At 32.2% G+C, this 12,936-nt stretch overlaps 1 protein-coding gene across 1 annotated transcript; it reads left to right on the top strand.

Moving 5' to 3' along the window:
* Window positions 1-7,371: 7,371 nt before the first annotated feature.
* On the top strand, window positions 7,372-8,536 carry LOC119688392. The gene is made up of 3 exons (XM_038103072.1): window positions 7,372-7,482; window positions 7,623-8,086; window positions 8,206-8,536. Exons 1-3 carry the CDS (start codon window positions 7,372-7,374, stop codon window positions 8,534-8,536), a joined length of 906 nt encoding a protein of 301 aa, XP_037959000.1.
* Window positions 8,537-12,936: the final 4,400 nt, after the last annotated feature.

Genomic DNA, 12,936 nt, shown 5'->3' with positions numbered 1-12,936 from the left:
TTTTGATGGTTATTTGAATAAGCCTCCGAAGTTAATAAATTGAGATCAAATATAATTTGGGTAATTTAATCACACATGTATCAACGCACTGCTCAAGTGGGTACAAGCTAACATTCTTGCCTTTGATTTTAATAGAAGAATACTATAATTTCTAATATTAATAACTTCGAATTCCACTTTCGAAGTTTTTTGATTTAGACTTCTGATACTAAGTTAAAGGTCTTTGCAAGTAATGAGGATCGATATGTATGAAAATTATATGGATATATATTTTTTATTTTATATAGATATAATAAAGAAAATGCGCTATCTACTTTTACGCAGTAGATCAGCGAAAAGTGATGTCAGTGTAGAGAGTTTGTGCCTTCTTAACACATTATCTCTCTAGACTTTTTCATTAATAGTAAACATTTACTAAGAGATTTAGTTACTAAATTAGGTACATTCTTACTGTAATTCGTACATATGATAGTAATTCTAATCCGCAAAATTAAATAATTTAGAAATAAGTCATAAATTCTAATATTACATAGATCCACTCTTTTTTGAATGCAATTGAAATTTAGGTTTAAGTGATATTTTGGTTTTTGTCGTACAATTCAAATTATATATAAATGCCCTCTTAAATAACTTTTCTTTTATAAAAACCACTTGTGTATTCGCACAGTAAGTACAACTCCTACCCACATCCTAAAAGTGCATATCAGTTCAGTTGACAAAGCCATTAAATTTAAGCATGCGTATTATCCGAAATACTTTTAAGTTGTCAACTTCAAGTGATTACCACTCACTTCGTAGTATCCGGTATTCCAAATCTATTTCATTTTCTCCATACTAGAAACTGAAGCACTGGACACGCATGCGTGCAGGCAGTGCCTATGAAGTGCAATGGATTCTTAAAGATGTGCATGCTGAGGAGTAACAATCTGTTTGTCTATTGGCAAATACCGGAGCAGTTATTTTGACGCTTACATAAAATCAATTTCTTACAAAATTGTTGATAAGTTGTGACAAGTACGAAGGCGACACTCTAATATTCGATTCATTCGCAACGAAATGTAATCGGATTGCATTTACATCCAACTGCGGCGATGGTTAAGCAATGGCATCTGCAGCAACCGTAGATACTTGCCATTATTCAAACGATGTGGATAAGTAGTATTTATGCTCCCGGAGAGGCACCAAGCAATTGCACATTTAATTTCACATGTTAAGAAAATGTAAATACTACTGTTTTAACATGATAAAATTGGAATAGTACACGTGGGTGAACTACAGTCGGTCATAAAGTCATTTTTTAATATTTGTAAAAACTTGATACAGTAATTGTCACGTATTTGTGAAATTCGACTCTTATGCTTCGCGCAAGCACCGAAAACCGCGAACAGTAATAATTCTAGATACAAACTACTCAAAAAATAATGCATTATCTTCATCCGCAATTCTCGAAGTCAACATGTTATGATGTATACCGTAACCCTTAAGGCCCGAACGGAACAAAATTCATATATTCTGCAGAATGCAGAAAACACGTCTGGTGGAAATATCATTTGCACAACATAATTTAAAACTTGATTAAAAAATTTCACACAAGATTTACATTTTACTCACCAATATATGCTTTTGATTCAATCCATTATTAAAGTTAAAATGGTAGAGATAAAAAGAATGGTCTCAAACTACAAAACTGTAACGGTAAGCAGTTGTAGTTTTCAAAAGACTAAATTTCAATGGAGTTCCAAATTTTTTTAAAATTCTTCATTTTATTTATTTAAGTAATAGGCCAGTAAAGCACCCCGACCTAAAAGATCTATTGTGCGCCTAAAGACCCAACTAGGACAATTTTAGGCTATTTATAAATCTAGTAATTAATTTTACCTATTTGACTTGGGACTAATATCCCGCTTCCAAGGTAATCGAGTCTACGTCTTGCCACTGCTGGGCAGTTGCATAGAACATGTTCTGATGTTTCCTTCTCCTAATGACAGAGTCGACAGGAGTCACTTTCTACCACACATATAATCTTCAAAATTCTTTATTATATAAAAGAAACTTTCTTCTTTCGTTTTCTGTGTTCGTGGCTTTTATATCTTTCTTTTCCCGCATCCTTGTTATACGTTTCTTCAAAAAGAGTTTTACCCAATACATTTAAAAGTAGGAATAGTTAAAGCTTTCTTCTTTCGTTTTCTGTGTCCGTAGCCCTTATATCTTTCACCATTCTAGATATACGTTTCTTAAAAATGAGTTTCCGCAATACATTTAAAAGTAGGGAATGGTAAAAACTTTGTAATATTATTGTCCAAATTTGAATATTATTTTTAAATAAATTAATTATGTCTTCAGCAACAGACAGATCTGATCTGATCTGAAGATATATGTCTTCAGATTATAACAGATATTTTAATAAATTCGCATTCTATTTGTAATTTATTTATGTGTGTTATTTAAAAATATAGAACAATAGAAGGACAGAAATATATAATATAAACTATAACTATACTTCTCAGTAGATATATCTGTAGATATTAAACTCACTTCTTAATGAATTTAATCGCTTATTCTAAATTATTTCACTTGCTTGTTATTTTATATCTTAATCGCAATTTGTACGTGGTACCACCTATCAAGGTGGTACAATATTAAGGAATTAGGAAATATTAAACTAAAAAATGGGTTTGATATATTAATTGTGTTAGTAAAATGAAATATTTGCTCCGTTATAAAATGCTTAAAAATATTTTCTTTATAAGTCTCAACGCGACAGTTTAAAATACAACTTTTCGAAAGGTAGTGAACTACAACAACAAAAATTCATTTTATATAATTTTAATTAACTGAATTTTTGGCTGACCATACAGCTGCTTTGAGTATTTTCAAATACCTATCATCAGTGGTTTAGGAAATAATAATTGTATTTAATACCATATGTAAATCATTTTTTGAGACTGCAAATACCAGAAATCGAATTCGTGCCCTGCCAAATTTGAAGTTAGAGTCAGCGCACCTTAACCTTATATATTTATTATCTATATATAATAAGCTCTAATTGAATAATAATAATTATTTCAATGCCAAGTACAGAGAAATATTTATTATAAGAAAATTTAAAACATGAGGCGAACTCTTGCGGTTGGCATACATCGCTTAAGAAAATCAAGTATATGTAGACTGCACACTTTGCAATCTTGGGGTAATTGAAGACGTCCAACATTTCATGGCAATCTGTCCTATATTATAGGAGATTAGATTTAAATATTTCGGAAAAATGTCATTAGAAAAAATAGATGTAATTACACTACTAAATGGAGAAAATTGGTTCTTGCTTAGCGCTTTTGTTAGTGAAGCAACTATCAATCTCCGAATGGTTACAGGCTCCTCGGGGAGGTATGCAGATCTGAGGTCAATTATTGCTTAGTCTGATTAAGTGATAAACAATAATCCAGTTAAGGCATAAAGAGGGGTTTTGAAAATACCTCGACGTAAGAAAGAGTAAAAGTGGTTACGTGCACTGGCTCAAATAGTTTCAACATTGTAAAAACTATCATAATTTAGAATAAAATATGTTGGGCTGAAGAGTTTAACACATAGCCTTCTTATACACATAAGTTATATGAAATTTGTAAGATTTTGAATTGAATTCAATAAAACTAACTAACTAATAAGCTTTATATTGACAGATATTTGGATATCAAAATTTGTAGATGTCAAAAGTGTAAGAAGTATTATTGCAATGTATTATTACTATATAATAATAAATTTATCTTCTTCTTCTTCTTCTACTTGAGTTAGTGCTATTACGCACTTTTACTCTATAATGGCTGGGGGGCTTATCTCTACCCCACACTAGGCTTTAACTAGGTTAAAAAATCATATCATTTATTTGTCTTTTAGTTGATGACGGACCTTATATCAGCATATCTTCCTGAGAGTCCAGAAGTGGACTTGAGGATTGTTAGGGCGGGGTTAAGTAGCGTATCAACTTTAGTGAATAATTTTAAAGCTCATACCCATACAAAGTAAATTTGTATCATAACAAATTATAAATTAAAGTACTAAATAGCGTTTATTATGATATATAATAATACATATTGCAATAAACTTCATATAATTGTTGTCGAAGTTAAATCATAATACTGGATTCATCAGTGTTTTTGGGGAATTTTAACCCCAACATGTTATGTAAAATTATTAAACCGATCTATTGGTTTGTGTAGAGGATAAGCAGGTTCTTGTATAGAATAATTGTGCGAATAAAGTGTTATAATATAAGATTAGAAGTTTCTTACTTCTCGATAAATAAAAAAGACCATCACCAATAGGTGATCAATATTTCATAATATAAAGATCGAACAGCTTATCATAAAACATAAATCAATGCCAGTTTGAACGTGCAATTAGTTGATGTCTTCTTGAACAAATGGATTAGTATTAAATTATCAACATTAATCTTCGCCCAGGCTAGTATATGCTTTAGATGATTCAGATGCTTCAGATAATTCAGTAACCTCAAACAGCCAATCGAATGATTGTAGCCATGTTTATGTTGGTTTATGGTGTAAATGTCGTATTTACTTGTATCGCCATAAGTGTCTATAAAAATAAATGTAATTGAACAGCAATAAATTCTTTCGGTGCACCATTGCAATGCATTAGCGACTGCCGCAAGAAGCTGCTTGTGGTGTTCGCAATTTTTAATAATTATGAATTCATTTATATTAACTCATATCGAAGTGTGGCCAATGGTGCTTCATTACATCTCCTTCGGTTTGCGGCACCGTCAGATGATTGTCATAACTCTTGTTGTTTTTATTTCAAGCCTTGGCTCGACCGTCAAGGCAGATGCTCGCTGCGACGGCACGAAAATGCCATTTCGTTGCTAGTTTATTAAGGCGTTACTTCTGTTAATGCTAATACCGCCGTTAACAGACATCGCACACGCAATGATCACAGTTATCCGCGCAAACTGGCGCGCGCATTTTCATTTTCAACCAAGTTGAGTGCAGGGACCACACAGCGCTGCATCCACATATAATCTTCACTTTTATTCATTATATGTCTAGAGATATATTTGCATATTAAAGTTACTCTCATTACAGTTTTTGACATCTGACACACAAAAACAAAAAAGTTGCTTATATTATAATCGAGTTTATGACCTGAAGACCTTAATAAGAGATATTTTCTTTACAGTTTAATGAGTTTTAAACGATATCTTAAGATACATAACAATTCCGCGTAGGATTTATTCTCTAACTGGGCTCGATTCATAAAAGGTAAATATATGACGTACATTACATCTTCGTATTAGTATATGAAGTTTTATTTACATATAAATACATGACGGACTTAATCTTAACACTTTGATAAGTAGTTGATCTGTATATAGCGTGACAACTCCACATGCACCTGTGCCAATTGTGCCTTCTATGGCAGCCTTTCACTTAATGCGCATTAAATGAAATGTTGCTTAGTGCGTTGAAGATTGAAAATCTTGTAATGTCTTGAGACATCTGTAAAAATATGGTTGGTTAACACATTTTAGTAGATTTGGAGAAAAACGCTGGCGTTGGAGACGAAGACTTAAAAATAAACCTTAGTAGTTTGGTAAAAGCACAAGATCAGACCTAAAAACGAAAAAGACATCGTAAGGTACGAAGAATATCGTGATTAGCATTAATGGGTTGGTAAAAGCATAATATCGTTCCTTTGAGAAGACCACTCAAAAATTACAATATTGTTACCCAACACTCGCAACAGGCAATACCTTCTGCTCAAAAAGTACTCGGATTTTGTAAATAAAACACAAATTTAAATTTTATTCCAAATTTATTTTATCTCCCTCAAAATATGCTCCTTCCGAAGCGATACACATATGCCAACGCTTAACCCAATCTTCCACACACTTTTCGTAGGCCCTTGAAGGTATGCCTTTTAGTTCCTTCAGCGAATTCTCTTTTACCCATTCAAACGACTCAAACGCTTAAAACGAAAGGGTAATTTGAGTTTCGGGAACAGGAAAAAGTCGCACGGATCTGGCGAATATGGTGCCTGAGCGATGACAGTGGTACCGTGTTTGGCCAAAAAATCGCGTACAACAAGAATTTTCCATAGTAAAAATCGCTAAATGCACTTGAGGTAGTTTCACAGCAACAGTTGCTGTAAACAAACTAATTGACAGATGGCGCTCAAATTTATACCATATGTCAAGAAAGGGTGTATTTTTGAAAAGGTCTATTTCTTGAGGAGTAGTTTGTTAACTACAAAACAAAATATTAGAACCTTCTCGTTGTATGAGAAATGTGTTTGAAAGCAATGACAATGGTAAAGCGTTCTATATACTCTACAGAAGAATAATTGAGATTTTTTAAATATTTAAATTAAAATAAAATTTATTTGAGTCAATGGATAAGTTTATATTTATTTTAATTTTAGACTCTATAATATTATAAAGTCGTGTAATGAGTTTAGACAATTAAATTTTAGATTAAATTTCCTTTTCCTTCTTTCTATACTTTTTTGATTGATTGATGAAATTGATGTTTCTTCATTCATATTCGCAAATATTTCTTCTTTTGGTTTAATCCTATATACTCCCGCCCCCACTCCAGTCATCGTTTTGGAGTTATTCGTCTACCACAGATGATAGTCTCTAACGAATAGAGGCATGTTCCGTTCTAAGTCATTCCTGTCGGGTATAAGTACTAGGAAGTTTTGAAGTTAAATTTGAGTAAGTAAGTGTCAGATATGGTGAAGTCTCTCTTCTTTTTGCATTTCCTTACCTAGAAGGGAGTTATCGAAGGATCTTGTTGATCGATTACAATTGAACTATAGCTGGCTATAAAAGTTATAGCTTCCCTTTTGACAAGTATGTGAAGTGGTGCGAGCGTTAATGTGTCCTCAAGGGCTGCTGTCGGGATGGTACTCATCACTCCATTTATCATTATGCAGGCTAGTCTCTGCAGTTTTCGTAACATATCTATCACAGTCTATTGCTGAGCTTTGTTGTACCAGATGGATAATGCATAAGTATTTATTTAGGATTTAGGCTTCAGTGTTTACCAATAAATTTTCTGTTGGTTTGTTGAGAATTCCACGTCAATTTCTCATCTAAAATTATTCCTATGTACTTTAGCTGGCTAACAGCTAATAGTTTTTCTCTATTCAGGAATAGGTTATTAAAAAGCAATCTTTTCCTTTTCTTGGTGAAGACAACCAGACATTACTTTAGGGCTGATACTTTATCTTACTTCTCTGCACCATCTAGGTACTATGTTTAGGATTTGATGAGATCGTGTTTTCATATTTATCTCAAATAAGTATGACTATATCTTCATCGTAGCTTCGTGCCTCGAATTGTTTGGCATTAAAGCGATGCAGGAGCTGTCCATTGCAATTGACCACAGGAGTGGTGATAATATACCATTTTGTGGGCATCCGAGAGTGGATTTAATCACCCTATTTCTTAAAACATTGCTTATCCATGTAAGTGTCGTAGTATCGACTCCTCTGTCATGAAGGCGTCTTTCAATATGTTATACTTTTATATAATACATTAATTGTAATTTTTCTTATGCTAATTTTTAATATTACATTATTTAAATGTTCTTATAATAATTTTACAGTTAAATTCTTATCAAAATGATATGTTGCTGCCGGATGAGACATATGAGGACTACGAAGAGAAATTAAATTTTCGACGCATTTTTACAAAAGACATAAAAGACAGTAAAGCTAATCTCAAACTGCTAGCAAATCGAGCCAATTTTATCACATCACCCGATGTAGTTACACAAGGCGGCGGATTAACGCAACGGGATCATGACGTGAATTCAGTCAGCTTTACGAGCGGCAGTTACGAATACAATACTGACTTCTTCAATAATATACCAGACTTCATGGGAGAAACGTTTCCGCCATGCACTTTCGAACATCAGTGTTCCGATGGCCGAAGCGATACTGCTACGAGCAGAAGCAACAGCGACATCGATTCGAACGCCACTTCAGAAGTGTTGCGTATATGTAAGGATTTTCTCTGGCGACACCGCATGCGACCTGATTTCTTCTGTCAGTATCATAAGGCAATTAGGTGAGTATACTTATAAATAGCAAGTAGTGTGTAACTTTTTTTAAATCTTTTAAATCTGCGTTTTAACTATTTTTTATCCATTTTTTTTATCTTTAATTTTCAAATAAAAACGATAAAAGCGCTACATCGAAGCAAACCAAATCGAAAGATTCCAAAACAAAAGAACGAACTGCAAGTACAACAACAACTGTTGACTCGGCTATTGCATCACAACAGGTACCAACTCCAACACCACTAGTAGCCACATTGACAACTCCACTACCAGGTCTGGTACCGCAACTGGATAAAGTTGAACGGTTTGCCAAACTTTCTGCAATTTACACGCTGCCACTGGCGAAACGTAAAAAATTATGTAACAACTTAGCGACTACAGCCGTTTCAGGTGAGTTGCCACCAGCGTTAACGGCCTTTTGGACTAAAATTATTTTAATTGTTGCTACGTGTAAATAGGTATGTTATGCTCCTCTCCACTGTTTAATCCAACTATAGGCACAAGTTCCATTTCCTCATCACTTGCTCAACGGCTCTTTATCACAATGGTGGAAATTATTTCTCACAGCATGTGGTCCATTGCTACACTGTGGTCCAAATGTGTCTGAGCAATTAAATCGGATTTAAATATTTGAAATATTTTTACAAGAATTTTTATTGTTGCATAAACACGCGTAAAATGAATCTAAGCCAACGCACTCAATAATGTTTTCTATAATTCCAAATTTAGATATGGATTTGCTATGACTAAATAAACAAGAGTGTAGAAAAATCCATAGGGCGATTTGGAGAATAGTCCACATGTAATGTACAATAAATATATCGATTAAAATTTTGAATTAGCTATTAGCCTTAGTTAGAGTATGAAGATAGAACTATTTTCAATATGAGTGCTTCGAAGGGGATTATTATTGAAATACTTTGAACATTCGACTGGAAATATGTTACCAATAACATATCAATATTAGATGATTGCGTCATTTATCCAATTCATCTTATTTTAAAAAAAAATTGTTACGAAGTCCTCTGAAGCGTTCTTAAATTTTGCGATCTTTCAAATTGCAAGATTTCTTCAGGTTTATAAAATAGTTGTTTTGGAGTTAATTCTCCTTCCCTAAAAGTATTTATTATTAATATTTCTAATATTTAAATATATCTATTACTATAGATATGCTTTTATTCCCTTTATGTAGTAGATAGTTAGATAGTTGATGGATAGATAGTTAATCTGCAACTATCGAAATCACATTCTCGCTTTGTCGACCTTTTCTTTGTTAACTAATATACGCAAAACTTTATTATTCTTTTAAAAAATCTTTTGTTATCTTTGCTTCTCAATTTTATATAGAGAATTCCTTAAATCTTGTATCTCTGGTCAGAAAGTAAGATATATTGATTAAATTTGGACACTATGAAGAATGTAATAGGAGGGAATAGTTCTTATATGTAAGATATGTAAGAATTTACTTTGATAAATAAGCATTGTAGTAGATCTAATGCTTCATTGACTGTTGGATATGATTAGTAAACAGCAGCATCATCTGATTTTAGACTTCAAGCTACCTCGCAATGGAGGGCTAGCGTTTATGCACGCCCTCGTCTCTAATCTTTTCAGTCCTACTCCTAACAAAATTTACTACACTGCTACCATTCTAAATTTCTACAGAAAATTCAATCTCCATCTAGAGATACTAGGTTGATTGATAGATACCCGGTCTCAGTAATAAAAACGCATTTTGTTTGTAAATTCATATTTTATCTTTCAATATGGTCCTCTTTTAAGTCCACACACCGAATCCAACGATCTTTCAACATTTGGATACCTTTTAAATAATACAATTTATCGAGTTCTCCAAACCACACCTCAGTTTCCCATTCCACATTATCATTTGATACAAATATCTTTCCTAGAAGTCATATTTTTAAGTTTCGAAACAGGTAATAGCCACTGGGAGCTAAATCTAGAAAATTCGGTGGTTGAGAAAGCAATTCGTACCGTAATTTATTTAATTTTGCCATGTTTTTCATTAACGTGTGAACAGGTGCGTTATCCTTCTTCACTCAATCGATCCAATTATATGTAATAGTAGTTTGACGTTATTATTTTTCATTTTCAAAATAGTCTATGAAAATTATTCTACTTGAATCCCAAATTACGGAAGCCAAAACTTTTACAGTCGCTTGTTAAGTTCGTGGTCATTTCAAAACATTACCCCCAGGTTCTACCCATTTTCTGGATTGTTGTTTACCCTCAAAAGTTTAGAAATGGGTCCATGTTTTACCAATTATCACTACTTGAAAATTCGCTCACACTCAGCTAGATTGCATAAACATTTCCAAACAATGTTTTGAATGACGAAGTCATTCTCATTGTTGTGTCAATTGTGAGCAAACGCGGTACCTATATCCATCTTGCTGAAAGCTTTTTCATACCCAAATATTCATGTCAAATATTCGATACACGTTCATATGATATGTTTGTCATCTCTGCTATCTCATACAATTGGATTTTTTTAATCATCCAACGCAATATCGTGGATTTATATAATGTTTTTTCCAAATGTGACCTCTGTTGTACGACCCGGACGCTCTTTCGAATTTTTTTACGATATTTAATTTTCCTTTTATTAAAAAATTGTATATTTAACCTATTTATTCCTTTGCTTGTGATTATTTTCGTTATCCATATATAAAAATTTGATTTAGAGACTTTTGATTTTAATACATATCTCTTTTACTTTATATTTTTCAATTCATTCAAATTGAATAAGTTTCGTACTGTATCATGGGTATTCTAATCTTCAAACCGGTAGGTAGTTATTACTGCACAGTTAGGAAGAGGTCATATAGAAGTCAATAGATAAGTAGTTGAGAAGAGGTCACATAAAAATCAATTTAATAGTGATTAGTGATTTTGTTTTAAGAGCCGTTCCTTATCTGATAAGTTTTAGAAGGTTATACACTTTAATTATTTGACACATAACTGAGCCACAAGAATTATTGTTTTTGTTTTTGTAAATAGAGGACTTAAGCAGAATATATTCCATGAAATATTTCTCTTGCTGTACTTGTTTTTTCTGTAGGCACGGTTGCCACTCAAAAATTTTTTTTTGTACCAAAATTGGTTCAAAAAGGTACCATTTCTGTAAAAAAAAGGTCCAAAATTTTTTTGGACCTTTTTGTTTTTTCTTTCTGTGGTTTTCATAGTATTATAAATGAACAAAATATGAAATAGTGCAAAGTTGCATTTATAAAAAAAAATTAAATGGAAATATCCACAATAAAGTTGGGTCGTCAAAAATGTACCATTTATTGAAATTGAGTACCAAACGAAAAAAAAAGTACCAATTTTGGTACTAAAGTACCATAAGTGGCAACCGTGTGTGTAGGTGTTATTGTAAGAGAGTATTAGCTCTCTACTTAGTGCAATGAAATAATGATCTATAAGCATCATTTCGATAGCTATATTATTGGTGTAGTAACAAAATATAATTTATAATATAATTTAAGTGCGATCTTTGTTATATAACTATAAAGATGTTATAGGTAAATAAAATATAAGTGAATAAAAAATACAATTCTTACCGTTTTCTAGGATTAACAACTAAAAATAAATGAGAGAAAATGACAAGATTTCTCATGTTATGTTACATGAAATTTTTTTGTTAAGCATTTAAGATTTTGTAGGTTAGTTTTGGATTATAAAAATGCTACGTCGGAATTTCAAATCTTAAAGATACTTAATTATCTTGAACTCTTCAAAGTAGTCGTAATTAAGTGGAAGTTACCACCACATTAAAAGACGTCAACAGCTTATGATGATTTCCATTGATGTCGATCGGTAGTTTAGATAGTTCAGATGACTTCCAAATTCCTGGGCATGCCCATTTGACAATGGATTAGAGTAGAGTTAGCTGTTCTGAATAATACTATCAAGCTTAGTTTTGTAGATATCGAGCTTAAAAAGTAGAAAACTTTTTTAAAATACCACCAACAATAAGTAGACGCATCATTACCAGGTGATAAACTGTATATGACAAATCTGTATTTGTATATGTAACAAATTTGGGCTTTAACAAACATTTATTCATTGGAAAGCCATGCAGTTTTTGTTTTAAAAAATGCACGTTGAATCAAGTTCTGATTGTAGTTAGCATATCTAATAATATATAATTATTTTTTATATGTGATCACCATATATACCGATTCAAATTGTAGATTATTCGTTATAAGATATGTGCAACGCTGCAAAATTTTTTTAGAATGCTCCCAGCAAGAAAATATGTTATAAAAATAATTCGAACTTGAAGAATAATCAGATCGATTTCGAAGTCAGCTACAGCACAATTTAAGGGGTAACTTGTTTGATAAATACACATTATGAAATGCTGTTGAGTGATGCCGGTTATAGCCGCCGATATTAATGTTCTGAAGTTTGGCTAGAAATCAAAAAGTATTAGATATTTCAACAAAATTTTATTCTTCTATATACTCGAAATACTTCTACAGATTTTAAGTTATTCTTATTATTCCATTGCTGAAATCTTGATTGTTTTTGTACTGTACATTTACTTTAAAAATTTACTCTCATACTCACACCAGAGAAAAGCGTACTCCATACACAAACCAGTGACCTTATTCAGCGGATTGGATCACTATTTCTATACTTAATTATTATCAATTCAATTAATTATTTTAATTACAAAATAGTTAGAGTAAATTAAAAAAATACTTGAAGTCTAATTTGAAGAATTTTAAAGCTCGTTCACACTTAATAACATTATCTTTTTCAATATGAAGGACTGACAGACGGACCATGTAAGGCAATAGCGAAGCCTATATCTGAAAGTGTTTTATAT

Source organism: Teleopsis dalmanni, chromosome X (genome assembly GCF_002237135.1).
Source record: "Teleopsis dalmanni isolate 2A chromosome X, ASM223713v2, whole genome shotgun sequence".
NCBI classification, from domain to species: Eukaryota; Metazoa; Arthropoda; class Insecta; order Diptera; family Diopsidae; genus Teleopsis; species Teleopsis dalmanni.
The sequence above is the reverse complement of the archived record's forward strand: the minus strand, read 5'-3'. Positions and strand labels throughout refer to the sequence as shown.

Coding starts and splice junctions, on each gene's coding strand:
- LOC119688392 (XM_038103072.1), top strand. CDS start 7,372: ATGCAGGAGCTGTCCATTGCAATTGACCACAGGAGTGGTGATAATATA. Junction 7,483..7,622: donor TTAAAACATTGCTTATCCAT/GTAAGTGTCGTA, acceptor ATAATTTTACAG/TTAAATTCTTATCAAAATGA. Junction 8,087..8,205: donor CAGTATCATAAGGCAATTAG/GTGAGTATACTT, acceptor AAACGATAAAAG/CGCTACATCGAAGCAAACCA.